Here is an 18060-nt window from a genome sequence, read left to right as displayed (position 1 = left end):
ACACCCACTCTTGTCTTTATTCATTCACTGCAGGTACATAGCTTATATTATTAAGTAAACCAGGAAATATTTACCAAATGCAATTTCAAGTAGTAAAAACCCTAAAACAAGCTGCAGAAAGCTAAGCCAAGAACAAGTGATCCTCCCATCATTGCATCCCCTCTGGAGCTCAAGCAGAGTGACTGAGCTCTGGGAGAGGTAGAGATCCCCTGCTCACCCCTACAAGTTACTTCTCCACCCTCACTCCAGAAGATAAAAACAGTCACATTTCTGAGGAGAAACAAAAAGAAGTCTATTTAACTGCCATGACACAAGCAGGAGAGTCAGCTCGAGGAGGCATACTGCACATCCTTCTGCCTATTGCAACAAAATGCTATCTGGACATCTTTTGCTCTGGCAGCTCTCCCCTTCTCCCCCTTTGCTGACTTTTACACCAGATGGACCAGTTTATCCATTCAGACATCGCTTGAAGAAAGCATGTCCTCTCTTAGCTCCTCAGCTGTCTGACAGAACGTTCTCAAGGCCCAGAGGAGCAAGGAGTGTTTGGCCAGAACATGGAGAGTGATGCAGGAATAGTTATTGCAGTCCAGGCATGCACCTTTTCCTTTGGGAGAGTGAGGCCTCTCAGCAGTTTTCTGTAATCACCTGGAACTCACCAGCAATCATGAGGTGCTTACCAGAAAAAATCAGGGAGCTTGGTCATCAGACAGGTGGCCTGGTGATGGAAGCTATGTCAATTCAGAAAACAGCACTGTTAAGGAGGCTGCTTGGCAGTTTGAAATACTACTTGTAGTAGTCAATGGCCTGTTCTGTGACAAAAAAAAAGAAAAAAAAGAAAAAAAAGCTACCTGACAAGTCAAACAGATCTATAGGGAAAATTGTTTCATTTTACTTGCCAGTGAAGAAGCACAGGAACTGAGCTGAAGCAGTAGAGAAAATGAAGGATATACTCCTTCCCCCTTACAATTTTTCACATGTGCATGCTTCAAGTCCATCACATCTCCTTTCTGTTTACTGTTCTGTGTTGGACAGCACCAATTCTTCCAACATCAGACCAGTTAATTAATTATATACAGATTATTGTTCTGTTTAGGAGATCATGCATCTGATGTTGAAACCAGAGGGCTGTTCTAATGCACAGCAAGAGAATGAAACGCTATGTGATAAAACCAGGTAAGATCCACAAGCCCACATTGTCTCAGAAAGACTCTCACTTTTTGATATAACCCATCTGGAAAGCAAGACAACAGCAAGGTGCAGTAAAAACAAGTGAACCACAGAAAGACGCAGGTGTCAGTAGTCTATACATTAGTATAGAGTCACTTGAAGAAAAGAGGCCTCAGATCTCATCATCTTCAATCTCCTCCACTGTGTCTCTTCAACTCCAGTTACCTGATGCTCTCCCTAATCTTCTGCAGCTCCGTAGCTGAGCTACATAAGCCTGGGTGGAAGGAGTTCCTGATTGTTGTAAACTTTCTTCTTCCATAGGAAAGAGCCCTCCATCCCCCATGACAGACACTCAGTGCCTCTCTCTCAGCTGGGTACGTGGCCTGGGCTGTGGGGGCACTGCTCGTTGCTGTATACATGGCTGTGGAGGAGGCGTCTGCTGCACACAGGTCTGCTGGGGGATAGGGTTGGATGGTAGTTGAGGGAGCTTCCGCATCGCCATCTCTGTGTCCACTTGGTGGATCTGCATCCTTTCCTCATCTGCAACAACAGGAGGCCACAGCAGTCAAGCACCTACTTACATCTAAGCAGGAGGCAATGTTCTTACTGAAATCCAACAGCAAAGGAAAAGAGTTTGGACCATAGAATTAAAAATATATATATTGGTCTTACCTGCAAGGGCACTGTCACTTTCAGGTTGTCCTGCAAACAACTAAAGTCACTGTCATTCACACACTCAGGCAGCTCTCAAAGTTTTGCAGCAGCCCCAAAGCAGAGGTCAATGCACCTGAAGACACTACTGCCTTCTCTGGTCACTGATAGACACTCTCAGCCCGAGCTTCTCTGTTCTTTTTTGGACACTCTCTATGCAGAGGGCAGTGAGGCGCTGCCCAGAGAATCTTTGGTACCCCATTCATAGAGGTGCTCAAGGCCAGGTTGGATAGGACCCTGGGCAGCCTGAGCTGGTGGAGGGCAGCCCTGCCCATGGCAGGGAGTTGGGACTGAGTAAGATTTAAGATCCCCTCCAACCCCAGATGTTCTATGAAATCGGTCACACCCACAGGTAGCAACACAAAAGCCCTGCTCTGCCACTATCTGCCATGAAGATTTCCATGGACTTGGAAATTGCCAGCATGAATTTTCCAGTAGGTAGAATTAAATTCATGCCATCTTACTCTTGATCATTAACTCATCATTTGTGATATGCCAGTCATTTTAGCTTAGGATTGAAAAATTTACCTCTTGGGGTGCTGAAATAACCTTACACACCAACCTGTTTCAAAGAAACCAGCCACCTTATTTTAGTTCTTATCATCTCAGATTTCCCTCCTTTCTTTAATCCAGACCCCAAAACTGAGGAGGTGCTGTCACCGCACTGAATGGGGTAAGCTACTCCCTTGACAAAGAACATCAAGAATAGCCATATTGAAAGGCAAAATTCTAGTGGCTTTGCTCACACTGGCATTTTGCTCATAAGATGTGCCAAGTCTTCTAAGGCAACATCCCATGGTTGCACTGTTGTGAACTCTCCTAGAGGACAGGGAAAACACTTGCCCAGTCTTTGTAGTGATGCTTCAGGGAAAGTGAGGGGGCCATAATGAGTTAGCCATACTGAAGTTCTACCCTCAGCCATGGGAAGCATCATGCTAACCTTTGTTGTCAGACTGACCACAGGCACCTTTAAGGTATCAGCTGGAGTTTCTTTCAAACATTACCCTTTTTACTTTGACAAATACTGCTGTGCAAAGGAATGTCTTCTCACATTTTGTAGTTCAAGCACTCACACAGAGCCTAGGTGCTACTGAAGATCATACAGCAAGTCTGACAAGTATGTGGGTGTAACAAGCCTTCAATACCAACATGCTGCCCCAGCTCAGAGTGATCTTCCCTCGTACTTGAGCTTCCTCTTCTGAATGAGCCAGCCAGCTCTTCCTGAGTGTCAGCTCAGCATCCTCTGCACACCTAAACTAGGGGCAATAACCAAGCTGCAATCTCAGGCAACAACTCTATTAAGAGTGAGCCTGCACTGAGAGGTAACTCTGGCAGCGTATTTTCTTAAAGAGGCTTGAATTCTGGACAACAGATGAGAACTCTGCCCATAGACTTTTTAAGTGCCTCAAGCTGGACCTCCAGTGTTGATATGCCTCCAGCAACACTGTTTTGCAGAGAGAAGAAGCGCCCTCTCCTTACATACAGTGTTTCCAAAGGTGACTAACAATGTCAGAGATCCTAGTTTCATACTATATAAGTTTACTGAAAAAAAAAATCTCCTGACAGATATTTAATTGTATGTTTAGCCCCATGGATGTTCATGACAGGTGGCCTTGGCCAAGGATTAGAGCAGCCGTTCTTTCTGCATAGATAAACAGAAGGGCTTGAGAACAAAAAGCCTTTTGTTCAAAGTATATGTCTGAAACCAAGACTGACAATAGCAGCTGATGCACTGAGATTCACTACGTGCCAAAGATGAGGTGGCTAGACAGAACTTAAAGCCTTTGAATACTTACCATCATCTTCAAGCCTATCTGCTTTTTTCTTCCTGATGCAATAAATAAGCAAAATCACAAAGACAATAAAGAATACTGCACCTCCTGCTATGCATGAGATGAGATAGAGCTCCAGCTGGCCTAGTTAAGAGAATAAAGAGGATGTTAGAGGAGAAGAAATAGCTTGTGTAACACCAACTTAGAATTTTCTATCTTCCTGCCATTGAAATGAAAGCAGCACTAGTTAGAGAACCCACTCCTCTGCCCTTTCTCTGTACACAGGAAAAAGCTGTTGGTCCTCACTGCAGCATGAAACAATGTTGAAGAATACTGCAAAAACTCTCTTAGAAGAAAATCGAAGCAACCATGCATACCCACTGGTAGCACACAGCCACCACCTTTATAGATATGAGCATGGAGAGGAAGAAAACAACGTGCAAGTCATTTTCCCCCCATAAGGGTGTAAATAAAGAGCAAATACCCTGAAAACAAGGAGATCCCAAGGCACATTTTCCAAGAAAAAGCTTTTAATTTTTGTTGTGGTAGCTTACCCTCTTTGGTAGCTTTATGCTGTCTTACTGTAATGGTCTCTGGCTATAATCCCTCAGCAAGCATCACTTGTTTCTATACTATCTTTATCCCATTAAAACAAAAAGGGAAAGATGTTTTCTGCCTCTCACAGACTGCTGCATGCAATCAAAACCCAGCATCAGCACTCACTACTGCATACAGGGAACCATGGCTGCTTGTGGGTTCCTGATCAACCTTGCAGATAGACACAACTACTTGAAGTGCTGTAGCTGAGTCCTAGCTGATTCTGGTAAAAGTGGACTTCTTACCTGGACATTTTATTTCCTTCTCAGTTGTTTTTTTGCTGACTTGATTCTTAACAATACATCTGTATCTCCCACTGTGTCGAGTAGTAAATTCCACCTCTGTTACATTCGTTTGTGATTTATTGATTTTATCTTGAGTCAATTCTATTGTAAACACCTGGTCCTCAGTCTTCTTCACTGTACATTTCACATATAGGGTTTTATTAATGCATTCAGCACTGAGGATTGGCTGAGGGACAGGCTCTGAAAAACATAAAGGACAGACAGATCTGATGATGTTTCTCCTTTTGAAGATCTCCATTGTGAAGCAGAGCTAGGAATTGCAGTGATGGAGTAGCACCAGCTAATGAGACCAGAGAAGAATAAGAACAAATCGGACTTCCACTGCAGAAGCAACACAGCAGTTATAAAGAAAATGTCATCTATTAGCCTACATTTTCATCCTAACACACTTTTGATCTTTTTGCCTCTTTCCATTCTCTCCTCAATTCCCTAGGTGTCTCTTCCTCAAACGAAGTGGAATTGTTTGTGCCAGCAAGAGTAACTACACTGTATCTCCTCCAGAACCCACTGTTACCACAGCGTTGCCATGATTTGAAATCTGATTTTTATCCCCCATTCTGCTTCTGAATAGAAATATCTGTAGTTAACATCATAAGTGCATTTGACTTACAGCTAGTTAACCATACTAAGCACAACCTGAAGGGATAGAATCATAGAATCATTAAGGTTAGAAAAGATGACAAAGATCACCCAGTCTGACCGCCAGTGCGTTCCCACTAATCACATCCCTCAGTGTCACATCCACACTGTTCTTGAACACTTTCAGTGTCAGTGACTCCACCACCTCCCCAGGCAGCCTGTGCCACTGCCTCACTGCTCTGAGGGGAATTTTCCACCCATTTTATAACTTCCTTGACTAATTTGGGGAGAAGCCCCCAGTGTGGAGCTCCAACAGATCTGGAGAGCACCTAAAAGCACTTCAGCAAAGGAGAGCTGCATTACAGAGCCAGATGATCCCCAGGCTTTGCCTGGCTCATGGCCATGGGAGAAAGTAGTGTTTTGGGGCAGAGGATGTGAATAAGGAAGGCTGGAGACAGCCCTCTAACTCCTGCCCCAGTGTTCTGGTACAAATGCAATTAGCTCTGATCTGCCTGTACCCATCAGAAGAAATTTCCTCCAAGATAGAACAGCTACTTATGATGCTTTATGCATTGCCAAAGGCACTCAGCTTGCATGACAGCCACAGCACGAAAACACATCACAACAGAGAACAGAACAAAACAGAGCACTCGGCTCCAAGGAGGCTATGACAGAGGGAGCTGATTTCTATCTCTCTGTGTCCTACAAGGAACTATTTTTTGGTGTTGGATTCTCTGACACTGATGACAGGGAAAACTGACAGAGGCATCAGATGGAAAAAAGCTCTATTCCTACCTTCTAAAGAGCCACAAACTAGGTGCACACTATAACAAGGAGAGGCACCTCCCTTCCCTCATTAACCCACTCCCCTTCTGCAAGCTGTAGGGCATCTTTTGGAGGAAAGCCCCTGTGTGAAACACCAGAGTACAGGTCATGTTGGTGTGATGGTGTCACCATCTCAACTATTTCTTTCTCCTCAGAACAGCTGTCTTTCCAACTCCAGTAGCAGTATGTGAACTGGATGACAATTGATACTAGCACCCAACTGAAGGGTTTTACTCCCACAGCTGTGTACCAGCAGTAAGGCAAGATCTCTGCTGCAGAGTAGGGAAGCGATGCAGCACATAGTTAACTTGCTATCTATTACCTTAGCCTGGAATTAAACCCAGGTAACCCCAATGACAGTTCACTGCCTTAAAGGCAATAAGGCAAATGAATAAGGCCCCAACGACTTCCTTAATCTGCAGGCAGTTCGTAGTGAAGGCCTTCAACAAAGTGAGACATCCTTGGATTGGTATGGAGAGAGCAAGAACTCACCCAAAACGATGAGCACTATTGTTTCATTTGCCTTCAGCTTTCCATTCTTGTCATATGCAGACACCTTGTATATCCCACTGTCTTCTTTCACCAGCCGCTCTATTCGGAGAGTCCCATTGAGGAGCACCTTGCACCTACACTGCGTCTTCTCCACGTAATATTTAATTTTTTTGTCTTTCATCTGAAGCAGCCTCTCGTTGTCTCTGCTCCACAATATCTCGTGCATGTTTTCAGCAGTGGAACTGAGTAGAGCTGTCTCATTCACTGCCTTGTAATTTATGGTACTGGTACCTACGAAGACAAGCACAATCCATCTGTCAGTTCATCCTAAACAGTCCTTACTGCCCTGCTCACCAACCACAGCCATAGAATCAAAGAATGCTTTGGGTTGGAAGGGGCATTTAAGATCATCTAGCTCCAACCTCCTGCTAAAGACAGGGACACCACCCACTAGAGCAGGTTGTTCAAAACCCCATCCAGCCTAGTCTTGAATGCTTCCAGGGAAGGGACATCCACAACCTTATTGGACAATCTGTCCAGTGTCTCACCACCCTCACAACGGTGAGGTGAGATCCTTCCTAGTATCTAGTGCCATGATCCAAAGGGTTTCATTTTCCACCCACTCAGATTCTTAAAGCCTCTCTTCACATTTTTTTTCCAATACTCCAGATCTCCCCTTGATTGTTTGTCAGCTCATCAGTACCCAAATTAATTCTGAGGAATTTGAAAGTCACATTTACAGAAGCAGGCTTTATCCTGTGGATGATTTATTCATTGTGATTTTGACTGCTGAGATTCTTGGCTGCCTGTGGACTCCGCTGTAACATGACAGAAAGCACAACAATAACAGTAGACCAGCAAGATCCCAGGCCAGGGAAGATCCACTCAAATACAACAGCAGTAGGCAAAGAAAAATGAGAAAGGAGCAAGCTACCTTTAGAAAACCTGTAAGGTCCTCAAATAGACAGAGACCTCCAGATGAGATGCCCTCACCTCCACTTCCAGCCCTTAAATGAGATCTGGGAAAGGGTGGATCCTTCCTCCACCTTCTGGTCACTCAAGTGAGCTCCCACCAGGTGCTCAATCACTGCTTCAAGCCCTGACTTAGCATTTCCTCTAAATTCACCCCTCCTGCAAATAAGGTCATTTGGGCAGGCTTAGCTCTTGGCACAGGCTGATGTGCAGAGCAATCGTTGCTGTCATTATTATGGTGAGCAGCAAGCTTGTGGAGGCCTTGGATCGTGGGGTCACTTCAGCAGCAACAGTGATGGCTACAATGATAAAAACAGCGGCCTAAAAGAGGTGTCTGTGTCAAGAAGTGAGCACATGACACCAAACTGGAGGAAGATGCAGGTATGTAAGTCGCAGTGCTGCTCCACAGTGCATCTACCCCATGTTTCTAGCACAGCATCACAGTATGGGAAAGCAAGGGGGAGAAACAAACAGCTAACCACAGCCTGCGAGCTTATGAGGCACAGGCGATGTTGGGAGATAAGCAAAGACCAAAAAAAAGCCTTTTCTCGTGACAGGTGCCCTTTGATTGTACATCCCCTCTGCAAAATAGGCAAGAGGAGGGGCACTGCACAGCAGTGCTGCCAGGACTTGGCACTCAGAGTAAAGGTGATAGTCAGAAATGGCTGTGGGAAGTAAAACACATCATCACTTCAGGATGTCATTCATTCTTCCCTTTGTGCCTGGTCCCATGCCCTTCATGCTGCAGGCTGCTTTGCAGCCCCTGAAGACATGGCTCTGGGGAACCGTGCTTCTGGAGGCATGTTTGGACATAGAATCATACTGTCATTAAGGTTGCAAAAGAAAACTAAGATCACCTATCCCCACTACGCCCACCAACCCATGTCCCTCAGTGCCACATTTACGTGGTTCTGGGACACATCCAGAGATGTCACCTCAGTGTGGCAATGCCTGCACCACAGCTGCCAGTGGAAAAGTTGTAGAGGAGATATTAAAAAGCATTTAGAAGTGTGAGGTGGAATATGTTCATTACTAAAAACTTTCATTCTGAACTGCAACTTGTTCATGATCTATATTCATTCCTCTTTCATCTGTAGGATAAAACCGATGGGCAGGTGGGGCATTTCCTCCCAAATACCAGAGAGAGATGATTCTGCTCTAACTTGATAGATTTCAAGCAGTTTTTCCTACAGACAATGCTGTGCTTATGCACTTTTTACTGTAGTGTATAATCCATTATTCCACAATGATAAACTACAGGGGCAACTGAAATCCAGTTGCTGTTTCAGCAAACTAACAATATTAGAGATAACCAAAGAGTCAAAATATTTTGTCTCTGCTACAGGGAAATGAATACTGATGTGTTTCCACCCCTGACTGAGGCGAGGTTCTTAGTTCAGTATCACATGAGGCATTTGATGCATCAAATGAAACATTCTGCAGCCATGCTGTCAGTCTGGGCAGCAGCTATCTTCCACAGACATGGCACCATGGGTTGGACCCAAATGGTTGGGTTCCAGTACCTGTCTCTGCTCCATCACAAACAAGTAGTTAGAGCTAGGAACAGAATGCCTTTGCGTAACAGATACGCACATTTATATTTTCTATCCAAAAGTATGGAGAAAAACATCTAAGTTTTCAAGGAAAATCTGGTGGCATCTCTAAGGACTGACTGCCACGACACATCCCGAGGGAGATCCCATGGATCTAATGGAAAGCAGAGGATTCCACACATGTGATACTACAAATCTGCTTAACTGAGGAAATGGCAGTTCTGCTAATGTCAGCTGAAATGCTCTTCAAGGGGCAGAAAGATCAGAGCTGGCAGCGTAGAGCCCATTTGCAGCCACAAGGAAGAGTCAAAAAAAAAAAAGAAAAAGTTCCAAAAAGTAACATTAGAGAAGTAAGGAATCTTCTGTTTCACTGCTTCAGGTAAATCTGAAACCCATTTTCCATTCAAGGGAATGAACTTCATTTCTGTTTGGGAAGAAATACATCACATGCCAAACAGAAATTCCTTATTCTCCAATTAATTTTGTTCTGGAGGAAAAAGAATACAATCAATCTATAGTGGAATGAACAGGGGAAAAAATATCTGTGTGTAGCTGTGTTGTTAACTCATAGATTAGAGAGAAGAAGACACCTTAATTAAGTTTTTAGATTAATACTTTAAAAATGAGAGCAGTGTAAGTAGGCATTTGCTTACTGTTCTCGCATCCTATCCTTGAGCTCCACTGATGACACTGAGATACTACACACTTTCTGTTAATATTTAGGGAAGAATATAATTTGCACTTTCAGAAGATTTGCTCATCGTTGATAAGAAAAGGTAACTACATGTAATAATGGCTGTGCACAATGCACCATGAAGTAGATCACTAATGTACTACAAGCTACCTCAAAGGCAGAAAGAAAATTGCATGCTGATATTTCTTGTTACACACGTGTCAAATTATAGCTCATTAACTTAAAACCAGAGCTGTTTACAGCTTACTGTTATAATAGAAATGGGAAATTCGGGTCTTGCCCTCTTCTCCTGGATGAAAATGAAATCAAGTAATAATATGCACAACTCAGAGACTCTCCAGTCACCTCACCCATTGGGAAAATGGAACTAGTTTCTCATCAGTAACATCCCACCAAGTTGTAAATTGTTTAAAGGCAATTTTAACAACAGTAGCACATACAAAAAAAAGTTGAAGATCTTAATGAAGACTTACATTTTGCTTTGGGAAACAAAAGCAGCAAGCACTTGACAAGGAAAATCCTCCCGAAGTTCATTTTCAGGATCCAAAAAACCCAGTGCCGCCTTGCCAAGGGCAGCTCCCAGCAGGTGAAAGGCTCTTCTGCTGAAAGCAGCGGCAGTGCTTGCACAGCCTGTGCCCTCCTCCCAACCTCCCGCCTGCACTCGAGCACTTCTCGTTTCTCGCCAGACACCCAAAGCAGCAGCAGCAGCACCTCCTGAAGGCTGTGCTGTCAGGATGGGGCAGCGTGCTGCAATGGGGACAGCATGACAAATGTCCCTCCTCCTACCTCCTTCCAAGATCTGCCCACTCAGCTTGAGGGCCAGAGGGCCCTCGTCCTCTTCAATGTCCATCTGAAGAGTTCAGCTCCACTATCCACATCATCTTCCTTATGGGACAGATGCTCCCTTGGGGCAGGGGTGGTGGTATACCTTCTGCTCCCCTGTGGCCCACTCAGTAAAGAGGGTACAATAAACCCAGTTCCCCAGTGGGGAAACAGAAACTGATGGCTGCCGGGCAACTTGTGGAAAAGAGACATACTTCCCTTGGAAAGTATTAGATCATCTTCACATCAGTGTCTGTCCTGCAAGGAACTGGCCCACTGCCACACATGGGAGTCCTGCAGGCATGACCATCCATCCAAGTGAGCCATGGAAGAAGAGCGGGCTTGGAACAGTATGAAAACATGATAATACTGCCTTGGTCTATCCAGAAACTAACTCCAAGGCTGGCTGATGTTGGAAAGATTGTGAGGAAAGAAGATGGGAGGAGGGATGGGAGTTACGACCAAAACCATGTGAGAAGCTAATAAATTCTTTATTTCAGTTTCCAACATGAAACAGATGGTGTGGGGAGGACTTTGAAATGTCATCCCAGGACAATCCCTTTACAATAGTGGTCGCTGAAATCTTCCAGATTTTTACTGCAGATGTAAGCCAAGAAAGAAACAAAAGAAAAGATACGGCACAAGAAATGCACAGTATTAGATAAATCATTCTCATTAATTCATATGATTCTCTTTCCTTAACATTATAGGAAGGTCTTCTAAGACCCTTTCCTTTCTCCAGCTTTGTCATCGTTTTAACGACTCTTCAGCTGGTAGAAAACAGTGCTGTTTGCACAGAAGGAAAAAAATAAAAATACCCAATGGAAAAAGCACTGAGGCCACAGTCAGTATTACTGATCCCCACATTATGTTCCCTACATAGCTGTTCTTCCTTCTCTTTGTTGTTTACTCACAAAGAACACACAATGGAGACACATATGAAACAAGAGGAAGCAACGGCTGCAAGCTGAAGGTTTCGTGCTTGACTTCCACTTTCTGTGGGGGAAACCAGACTGAGGGCATGGAAGATGCCCAGAGACAAGCAGTCTGTTCAAGGACTTCCAGCCAGAGCACCAACAGGATTTTGGGCAAATGCAGTATGCATATCTTCATCCCTCCTGCTTTTCTTGCTGGGTTCATTGAGCAGGACAAGAGGAGCCTCTGACATGCTGAAACCAATGTCCATATTCTGCTTAACATTGTCTTATATTTGGTTTATATTTTTCCCAAAGCTACCTCCCACTTCCATAAGGCCCCTGCTCCTTGTCAACACGTTCTTACTGCAAAAATGCTGAGACAGGGGCTGTTCCATTGCTCTGGGTACAGACCGAGCCATGATGCTGCCCTGCTCTCTGCATAAGGCTGTTGTGGAACTGCAAAGATCTGTGACAGAAACAAGATTGACATGAATGACACACAAATGGAAAAATGTCTGTGAAAGAGAGAGAGAAAAGAGGTATCACTCCAGCAGCAGAACAAGGCTTAAAAGATGTCCTGTATTTGTAATTGTCATCCAAAATCTGGGAAGAAAACTCTCTAACTCCAATGTGATGTTAGAAAGTGGCAGTCCTTTTATTCCTCATGATACGTACCAGGTGATTTGACGAGGAAGAGCACCATCTCAAAGTTCAAGTTCTACATTTCAACTGTTCAAACACACATATGCAGTACAAATATTCATTCTTTTTCAAGAACTCGTTATATGCTAATATATGCTAATGTCCCTTTGGGCATGCTCAGTGGTATCTCGGGTGCTCAAGTGCCCACCTACTTCTTCCCCATTTTCTACCATCAGTTTCATCACTGAGACCTTTTGGCTAACTTTCATCTGCTTTTCCCCAGTTTGGAAAATTTCCATTGCTGATTACGGCACAGTGAGCAACTTTTGAAATGATGTATGTGGAATAGGAGGAAGCTGTCCTTATACCTTTTGAGGCAAAGGATAAAAGTATTCTATTATGCCCTCAGTACAAGATCATTGAGGTAAACAAGACTGCTCACCCACTAAAGTTGAAATGGAAAGTTTTAGAACTATCATTCATAGATTCCTTTTGCTAAACTAATATGTTGGTTCTTAAACCAATGGACGACTCCCTTTTGCTAAACAGACCAACCTATATCATCAGGAAGGACACTACTTCCACAGAATGGCGTTTTTGTCATGCCCAGTGTCTGCACTCTTGTAAAATCACAGAGCAAATGACTCGGCATGGCAGTGCCTACACCCTGTTCTAGCCACCAAACTTTTCTCTGTTAGAGCAATGGTAGCAAGGCACGGCCAGAAAAGGAAATGCCTCCCAGTGCTGCAGTGCTGGTCTCATCTTCAGCTAGGCCCGTAATCCTGCTCATGGTGATGGGTTCTTGGTCATCATATTGCTAAAAATCTCCAGTAGATGTGAGGGCCAAATGCAGCTCCATACAATGCGCTGTTTCTTTGCAGCCACTGCTGCCTTTGCTGTATTGTTTCCACTGCAAAAGCCACAAAGTGCTTTTGTTGCTTGCTTTCTTTTTCACTCTGCTGTTCTTTGTAGCACGCTAACCAGTTTCCTCTGAGTTTCCTCTCAGGGAATGTAAGCATCATACTTACATTTCCATAGAAAGGTGAGAGACTCCCATACATTTGAAGGCAACATCTCAAGAGACAATGCGTTGCTGTTCCCACCTCTAATTCTTCAACCTAGTGATAAGCTAATAGATGTTCAAGCCTGAGGCATGAAAAAAAGAAAAAGCACAGTGACACTTGATCTACTAGAAAGAAAAAAAAAGAGTACAAATACACTTAGCATGCTATTCTCAGAAAAGACTACATCCAATAAGGCAGTGTGAATTTTTACTCCATCTGCTAATTTACACCATCTCGTATTATAGGAAGCTGAGGCTGGGGCAAGAGGCATTCAGGTGGTATTTGTTACACTTCTCTCATAGTAGAGTCAAACACCTCAATCTCACCTGCATCTGAGAACCATGAAAGAGGACAGGACTGCTAATTTACTCCTACGCATTTTTCACAAAGACGGGCCTTTTCTTACACAGAGTTTGTAAGAAGAGTGATCTTGACTAAAATAAAAAGAAAGTTGTGGCCAAAAGTTTGGTGGGCACAGTGGCTTGGTGACTTGGAGCCCAAGGCTTTGAGTCTGTGACTAGCAAACTGAGAGCGCTGCTTTGCCCATGCGCAGTGGAAATATTCCAAAAACAGCATCATATCCTGTCAGTGTTGAAACAGCTGCCAGACAAAACTTGTTTTTATCTTTCTCTGAAATAAGGTAAACGTAAGTTTTCTAAGACAGATTTGCACAGAAATCAGCCTTTGGCTGATTTTCTAAAGAAAAATGTCTCCCTTGCTATTTCCATAGCACCACATGATCAGTCCCAGCTCCTCTCTTTCTCAGATTCATTTTCTTCCTTTCTACCTATAAAAATGTGTTGACAGCTAAACCTCAGAAAACAGACCCAGTTTAAGTCTGGTCTGAAGAGACACAACTGCTTCAGAAAGCACAGTCTGACAACCTGCAGTTCACAATAATGACCTTGGCCAAGAATCACAGAATCACAGAACTGTAGGTGTTGAAAGTCCTCTGGAGATCATCCAGTCCAACCCCCTGCTGAAGCAGCTCCCTACAGCAGGTTGCACAGGAAAGCATCCAGGTGGGTCTTGAATATCTCCAGAGGAGGAGTCTGCACCACCTCTCTGTGCAGCCTGTACTGGGGCTCTGTCACTCTCACAGTGAAGAAGTTCTTCCTCGTGATTGTATGGAATTTTCTGTGCTTCAGTTGCCCCTTTTCCTGCCACTGGGCACCACTGAAAAGAGCTTGGCCCCATCCAATGACTCCTGCAATTTAGATGTTTACATACAGCGATAAGCCTTCTCTCCTCCAAGCAGAGCAGTCCCAGGTCTCTCAGCCTGTCCTTGTACAAGAGGTGCTCCAGGCCCCCAGCCATCTCTGTGGCCCCCCACTGGACTCTCTCCAGCATTTCCTTGTCTAGAACTGGGAAGCTCAGAACTGGACACTGTAGCCCAGATGTGGCTTCCCCAGGGCAGAGCAGAGGAGGAGGATTGCTATGTCTTAACTCCAATGCGTTCCTTAGTCACCAGAGAGATGACTAACAAGGTATGGCTAAGCATTCATTTGTCCAGCTGCACGGATGCATCCACTGCCTGGCTTCGCTGATCTTGCTTTGTGACAGATACAGAGATGACATTTCACTGCTGACAGGCTTTCAGTTCAATGTGAAAATGATGCTACAGTTGCTAGCAGGTTTACTATGATATAGGCATGGTAATGTATGCCGAGGGGGGCAGAAGAGAAGCTGTTCTTAGAAATGCATTCAGGAAAGACAGACATCTTATGATCATCTGAGTAAGTAATGTTTCAGACAAGATGTGACACTCAAGAAGCCATCAGCTTAACAAATGCATAAATATGCATTTGAAGCTTTGTACAATGTTTTATTTTATACTGCTATTATAATTCTGGAAAGAGTGAGAGACAGTTCAGAACAGGTAACTGGGAGGATGAGAGGTGAGCCAGGAGACTGAGCACTAACAACTGGGTAATGTAATTCAACACCAAAGGCATTTATTTCTAAGATGGGCTCTGAACAGCCTTCACACAGGTCCACACACAAAGAAAGGCCTGAACTTCGAACACAAGTCATCAGCACAACTTGTTAAGCTGCAGTCACTATAGGGATTTGTTCTATCAGTGCAGTGAGTGGGAGGCATGTATGCAGGCATGAGATGATCATCTTCCCAGCAGACCTTGGATAAGTACCTTTGGAACTGGTAACACACGTCCCAAAATTGCTGTCAAATTTGACTGTTTCTTAAATGATGGAGTGATGATGGCAAGCAAAAGCCCTTATACAGCCCTATACTTACACACAAGGAGACCCGGCCTTTGCCACCAGGGAATTAAGAAAGAAACCTTAGAAACATCTGAGTGACCTGTCAGATGGGCCTCTCTCAGTGAGTTCCCTTACACAACTGCTCTTGGGGGAGGAGAAAGAAGGGGGGCAACTCCTGGTGGTGCAGGAATGGCAGGGCAGCAGGACAGGTTACTTTGTTCCATTACGCTCCAAGCACCAAGCAGATGCAGCACAAAATTACTTGAGCGGTAGCATGGCCTTTACCACAACATGGGAAAGCACGGGCACCAAGCTGGCTGTGTTTCTGATTGCTTATAGCCCACTGTTCCTGTTGTCAGCAGGCAAGGGTAAAGGCTAAGGTGCTGTGTCACTGCATTTCTGAGAATTTCTGGGTTTTATGATCTTAGTGAGGCAGGCAGAGGAAGTTCTTGGTTTAATGCTGGGGAACCGGAGGCAAGCTGAGGTTTTTCACAACATTTTTATCAATGCAATACATCAGGGCCAGCCCCCTCTTTCACTTGTGTGAGTCAAAAGGAAACAAGCACCTCACATATTAGCATGGTTAAGAGACAAGTGTTGTCCACCTGACCGCCTCAGCAAGAAGCTTCCCTCACATTCCAGGCAGTCAGACCACTGCATGCACCACAGCCCAAGCAGACCACACACAGCACCTCACGTGTCTCCTACCTCTAGCAACATCACAGGCAAGTATCAGGAGCTCCTCTATCACAGACGGGGAAGTAGAGGCAGGGGATGATGACACGAAGTCTTCAGGTCAGCCAGAAAGTACAAGGAACAACAGGGAATCAAACCAGGTGCTCCCACTGCCTGCCTACAGAGCACCATGTAAGAGCACCTCCACTCCAGAGCATCAACTGCCACAACCAAGGTCTCAGTGGCGCGGTTCTGGATAACATCATCATTCTTTTCAGCCATCCCTTTTTGCTTTTATTACGAAGAGTGAGCTTTTATGATTACGTTCCTGTCCTGTCCCTTACGCACACAATTTTCAGCTAATCACCAAAAACACGCTGAGCCTTAGAAACCTCTCTGCAGAACCACAAATTTTACAGGTGCAACTTCAATGGAAAGTTACTGTGAATGTTTTGCGCCCACATAGGTAAGACGCGCTGGGTTGGAACTACAGCTGCAGCTATTATTTACAGTATCATGGAAGTCCCCTTAAGATCTGCAGCATCAGCAATTCAGATACTTTCCTCTCTTTGAGGGTGGTTTGTTTTGTTTTGTTTTTAAATATTTGCTATCTAACTGGCAGCAGCGTTGAATCCTACTCATCTTGCTTCCAGCAAAGAAGATTCCCTGAAGATTCCCTCTACCTATAGAAGATATAAATCCTTGTTTGTATTTGTCAAATAATGAAGTATTTCCAATAAAAGGTAAGCAAGCAAAACCCCTTATCAGAAACTAAATCATCTGAATTAAAGAACCCCAAACCCGCAATGCGTGAAAACAGACTGACTGCTGGACAGCTGGTTCCTCCCCTTACCCACAGTGCTGAACCCCATCCTGCTATTCCACATCCCATTAGTACAGGTTCAGGTCTTCTTTCAGAGGAGAAATCTGAGGGCAAGCACTGCAACAAAAAAAGCTTTCACGAGAATGCATGCTGGTATTGCTCATTGCTTCGAGACTTATGTCTAAAGTCACTGCTGGCATTCTTTTCCAACAGACCAAAACTTGGTCATACCATCTTTTTCTTCCATTTTTTTTGCTTCTTTGAGAATGTCTTATTATACAACTTCTAGTATCAAAAAATCTTTGACACTCTTTAGTTTTATGAAAACCCATTTTGCCCTCAAAGGGAAATATGTAAGATGACAGCTGAGACAGCAATGCAAAGGAGCACAGATAACTGAACTATTTCTTTATTCCATTTGCATGTGATGTGGGAGCAGATGACAATTCTTTTCAATATCCTGAATTTGCAGTTCTAAAAGATTTGCTGAAAATTGCCTCCTAATTCTTCATGTGTAATATAACTATTTCCTATAGTTTTAGACAACACTAAAACCAAGAGTAGCTGCAATCAGTTCAAGTGATTTTTTTTTTAAATTGCACAGAATTCAAATTTGATGTTTTGCTTTTTCAACCGATTTCCAGCATTAACTATAAAATACACACTTTATAAGTGCAGCCCTGTTATTTCTATATATCTATCGTATCAGCTAAGAGTTATATGCTAACCAGAAAAATAAGCTAATTTAAAGTAAGCTCTCATTGGCCATTTATATTTGCAACCTCTACAGGCAGGTATATTCCTTTATTGTTTGCATTTGATAAAAGCATGGTAAGCAGCCATTCTTCCTTGTCCTATCACTGCCCAGTTAAAAAGTCAGTCTCCCTCCTGTTTATAAGCTCCCCTCATGTACTGGAAGGCCACAGTGAGGTCTCCCTGCAACCTTCTCCAAGCTGAACAAGCCCAACTGCCTCAGTCTGTCTTCACTGCAGAGATGCTCCAGCTCTCTGATCATCTTTGTGGCCCTTCTCTGGACCCAATACAACAGCTCCACGACCTTCTTGTGCTGGGTGCCCCCAGACGTGGACACACAACTCCATATGGGGTCTCATGAGGGCAGAGCAGAGGCACAATCCCCTCCCTCTCCCCGCTGGCCACCCCTCTTCTGATGCAGCCCATGATACCATTGACCTTCTGGGTTGCAAGAGCACTGTCCTACAGCCTCTC

At 44.2% G+C, this 18060-nt stretch overlaps 1 protein-coding gene across 2 annotated transcripts; it reads right to left on the bottom strand.

Annotated features, from left to right (window-relative positions):
• On the bottom strand, positions 1–10355 carry CD2 (CD2 molecule). Of its 2 annotated transcripts, none has more exons than XM_048951199.1 (5): positions 10141–10355; positions 6449–6739; positions 4493–4732; positions 3675–3794; positions 1–1707 (listed from the first exon to the last, which is right to left on the bottom strand). In XM_048951199.1, exons 1-5 carry the CDS (start codon positions 10199–10201, stop codon positions 1520–1522), a joined length of 900 nt encoding a protein of 299 aa, XP_048807156.1. In that variant the 5' UTR covers positions 10202–10355; the 3' UTR covers positions 1–1519. The 2 variants fall into 2 exon arrangements, with proteins under 2 accessions (XP_048807156.1, XP_048807167.1); XM_048951210.1 differs by lacking the exon at positions 10141–10355 and adding an exon at positions 7383–7416.
• Between the last annotated feature and the right edge of the window lie 7705 nt (positions 10356–18060).

This window comes from Lagopus muta, chromosome 1 (assembly GCF_023343835.1).
Source record: "Lagopus muta isolate bLagMut1 chromosome 1, bLagMut1 primary, whole genome shotgun sequence".
NCBI lineage: Eukaryota > Metazoa > Chordata > Aves > Galliformes > Phasianidae > Lagopus > Lagopus muta.
The sequence above is the reverse complement of the archived record's forward strand: the minus strand, read 5'-3'. Positions and strand labels throughout refer to the sequence as shown.

Bases quoted from the DNA above. Each gene is read 5' to 3' on its own strand.
- CD2 (XM_048951199.1), bottom strand. From the start codon at position 10,201: ATGAACTTCGGGAGGATTTTCCTTGTCAAGTGCTTGCTGCTTTTGTTT. The intron at 4,733-6,448 runs GTGAGTTCTTGC...TATGTTTTTCAG, and splicing joins AATAGTGCTCATCGTTTTGG to AGCCTGTCCCTCAGCCAATC. The intron at 1,708-3,674 runs GTAAGTATTCAA...CTGTTGTTGCAG, and splicing joins AGATAGGCTTGAAGATGATG to ATGAGGAAAGGATGCAGATC.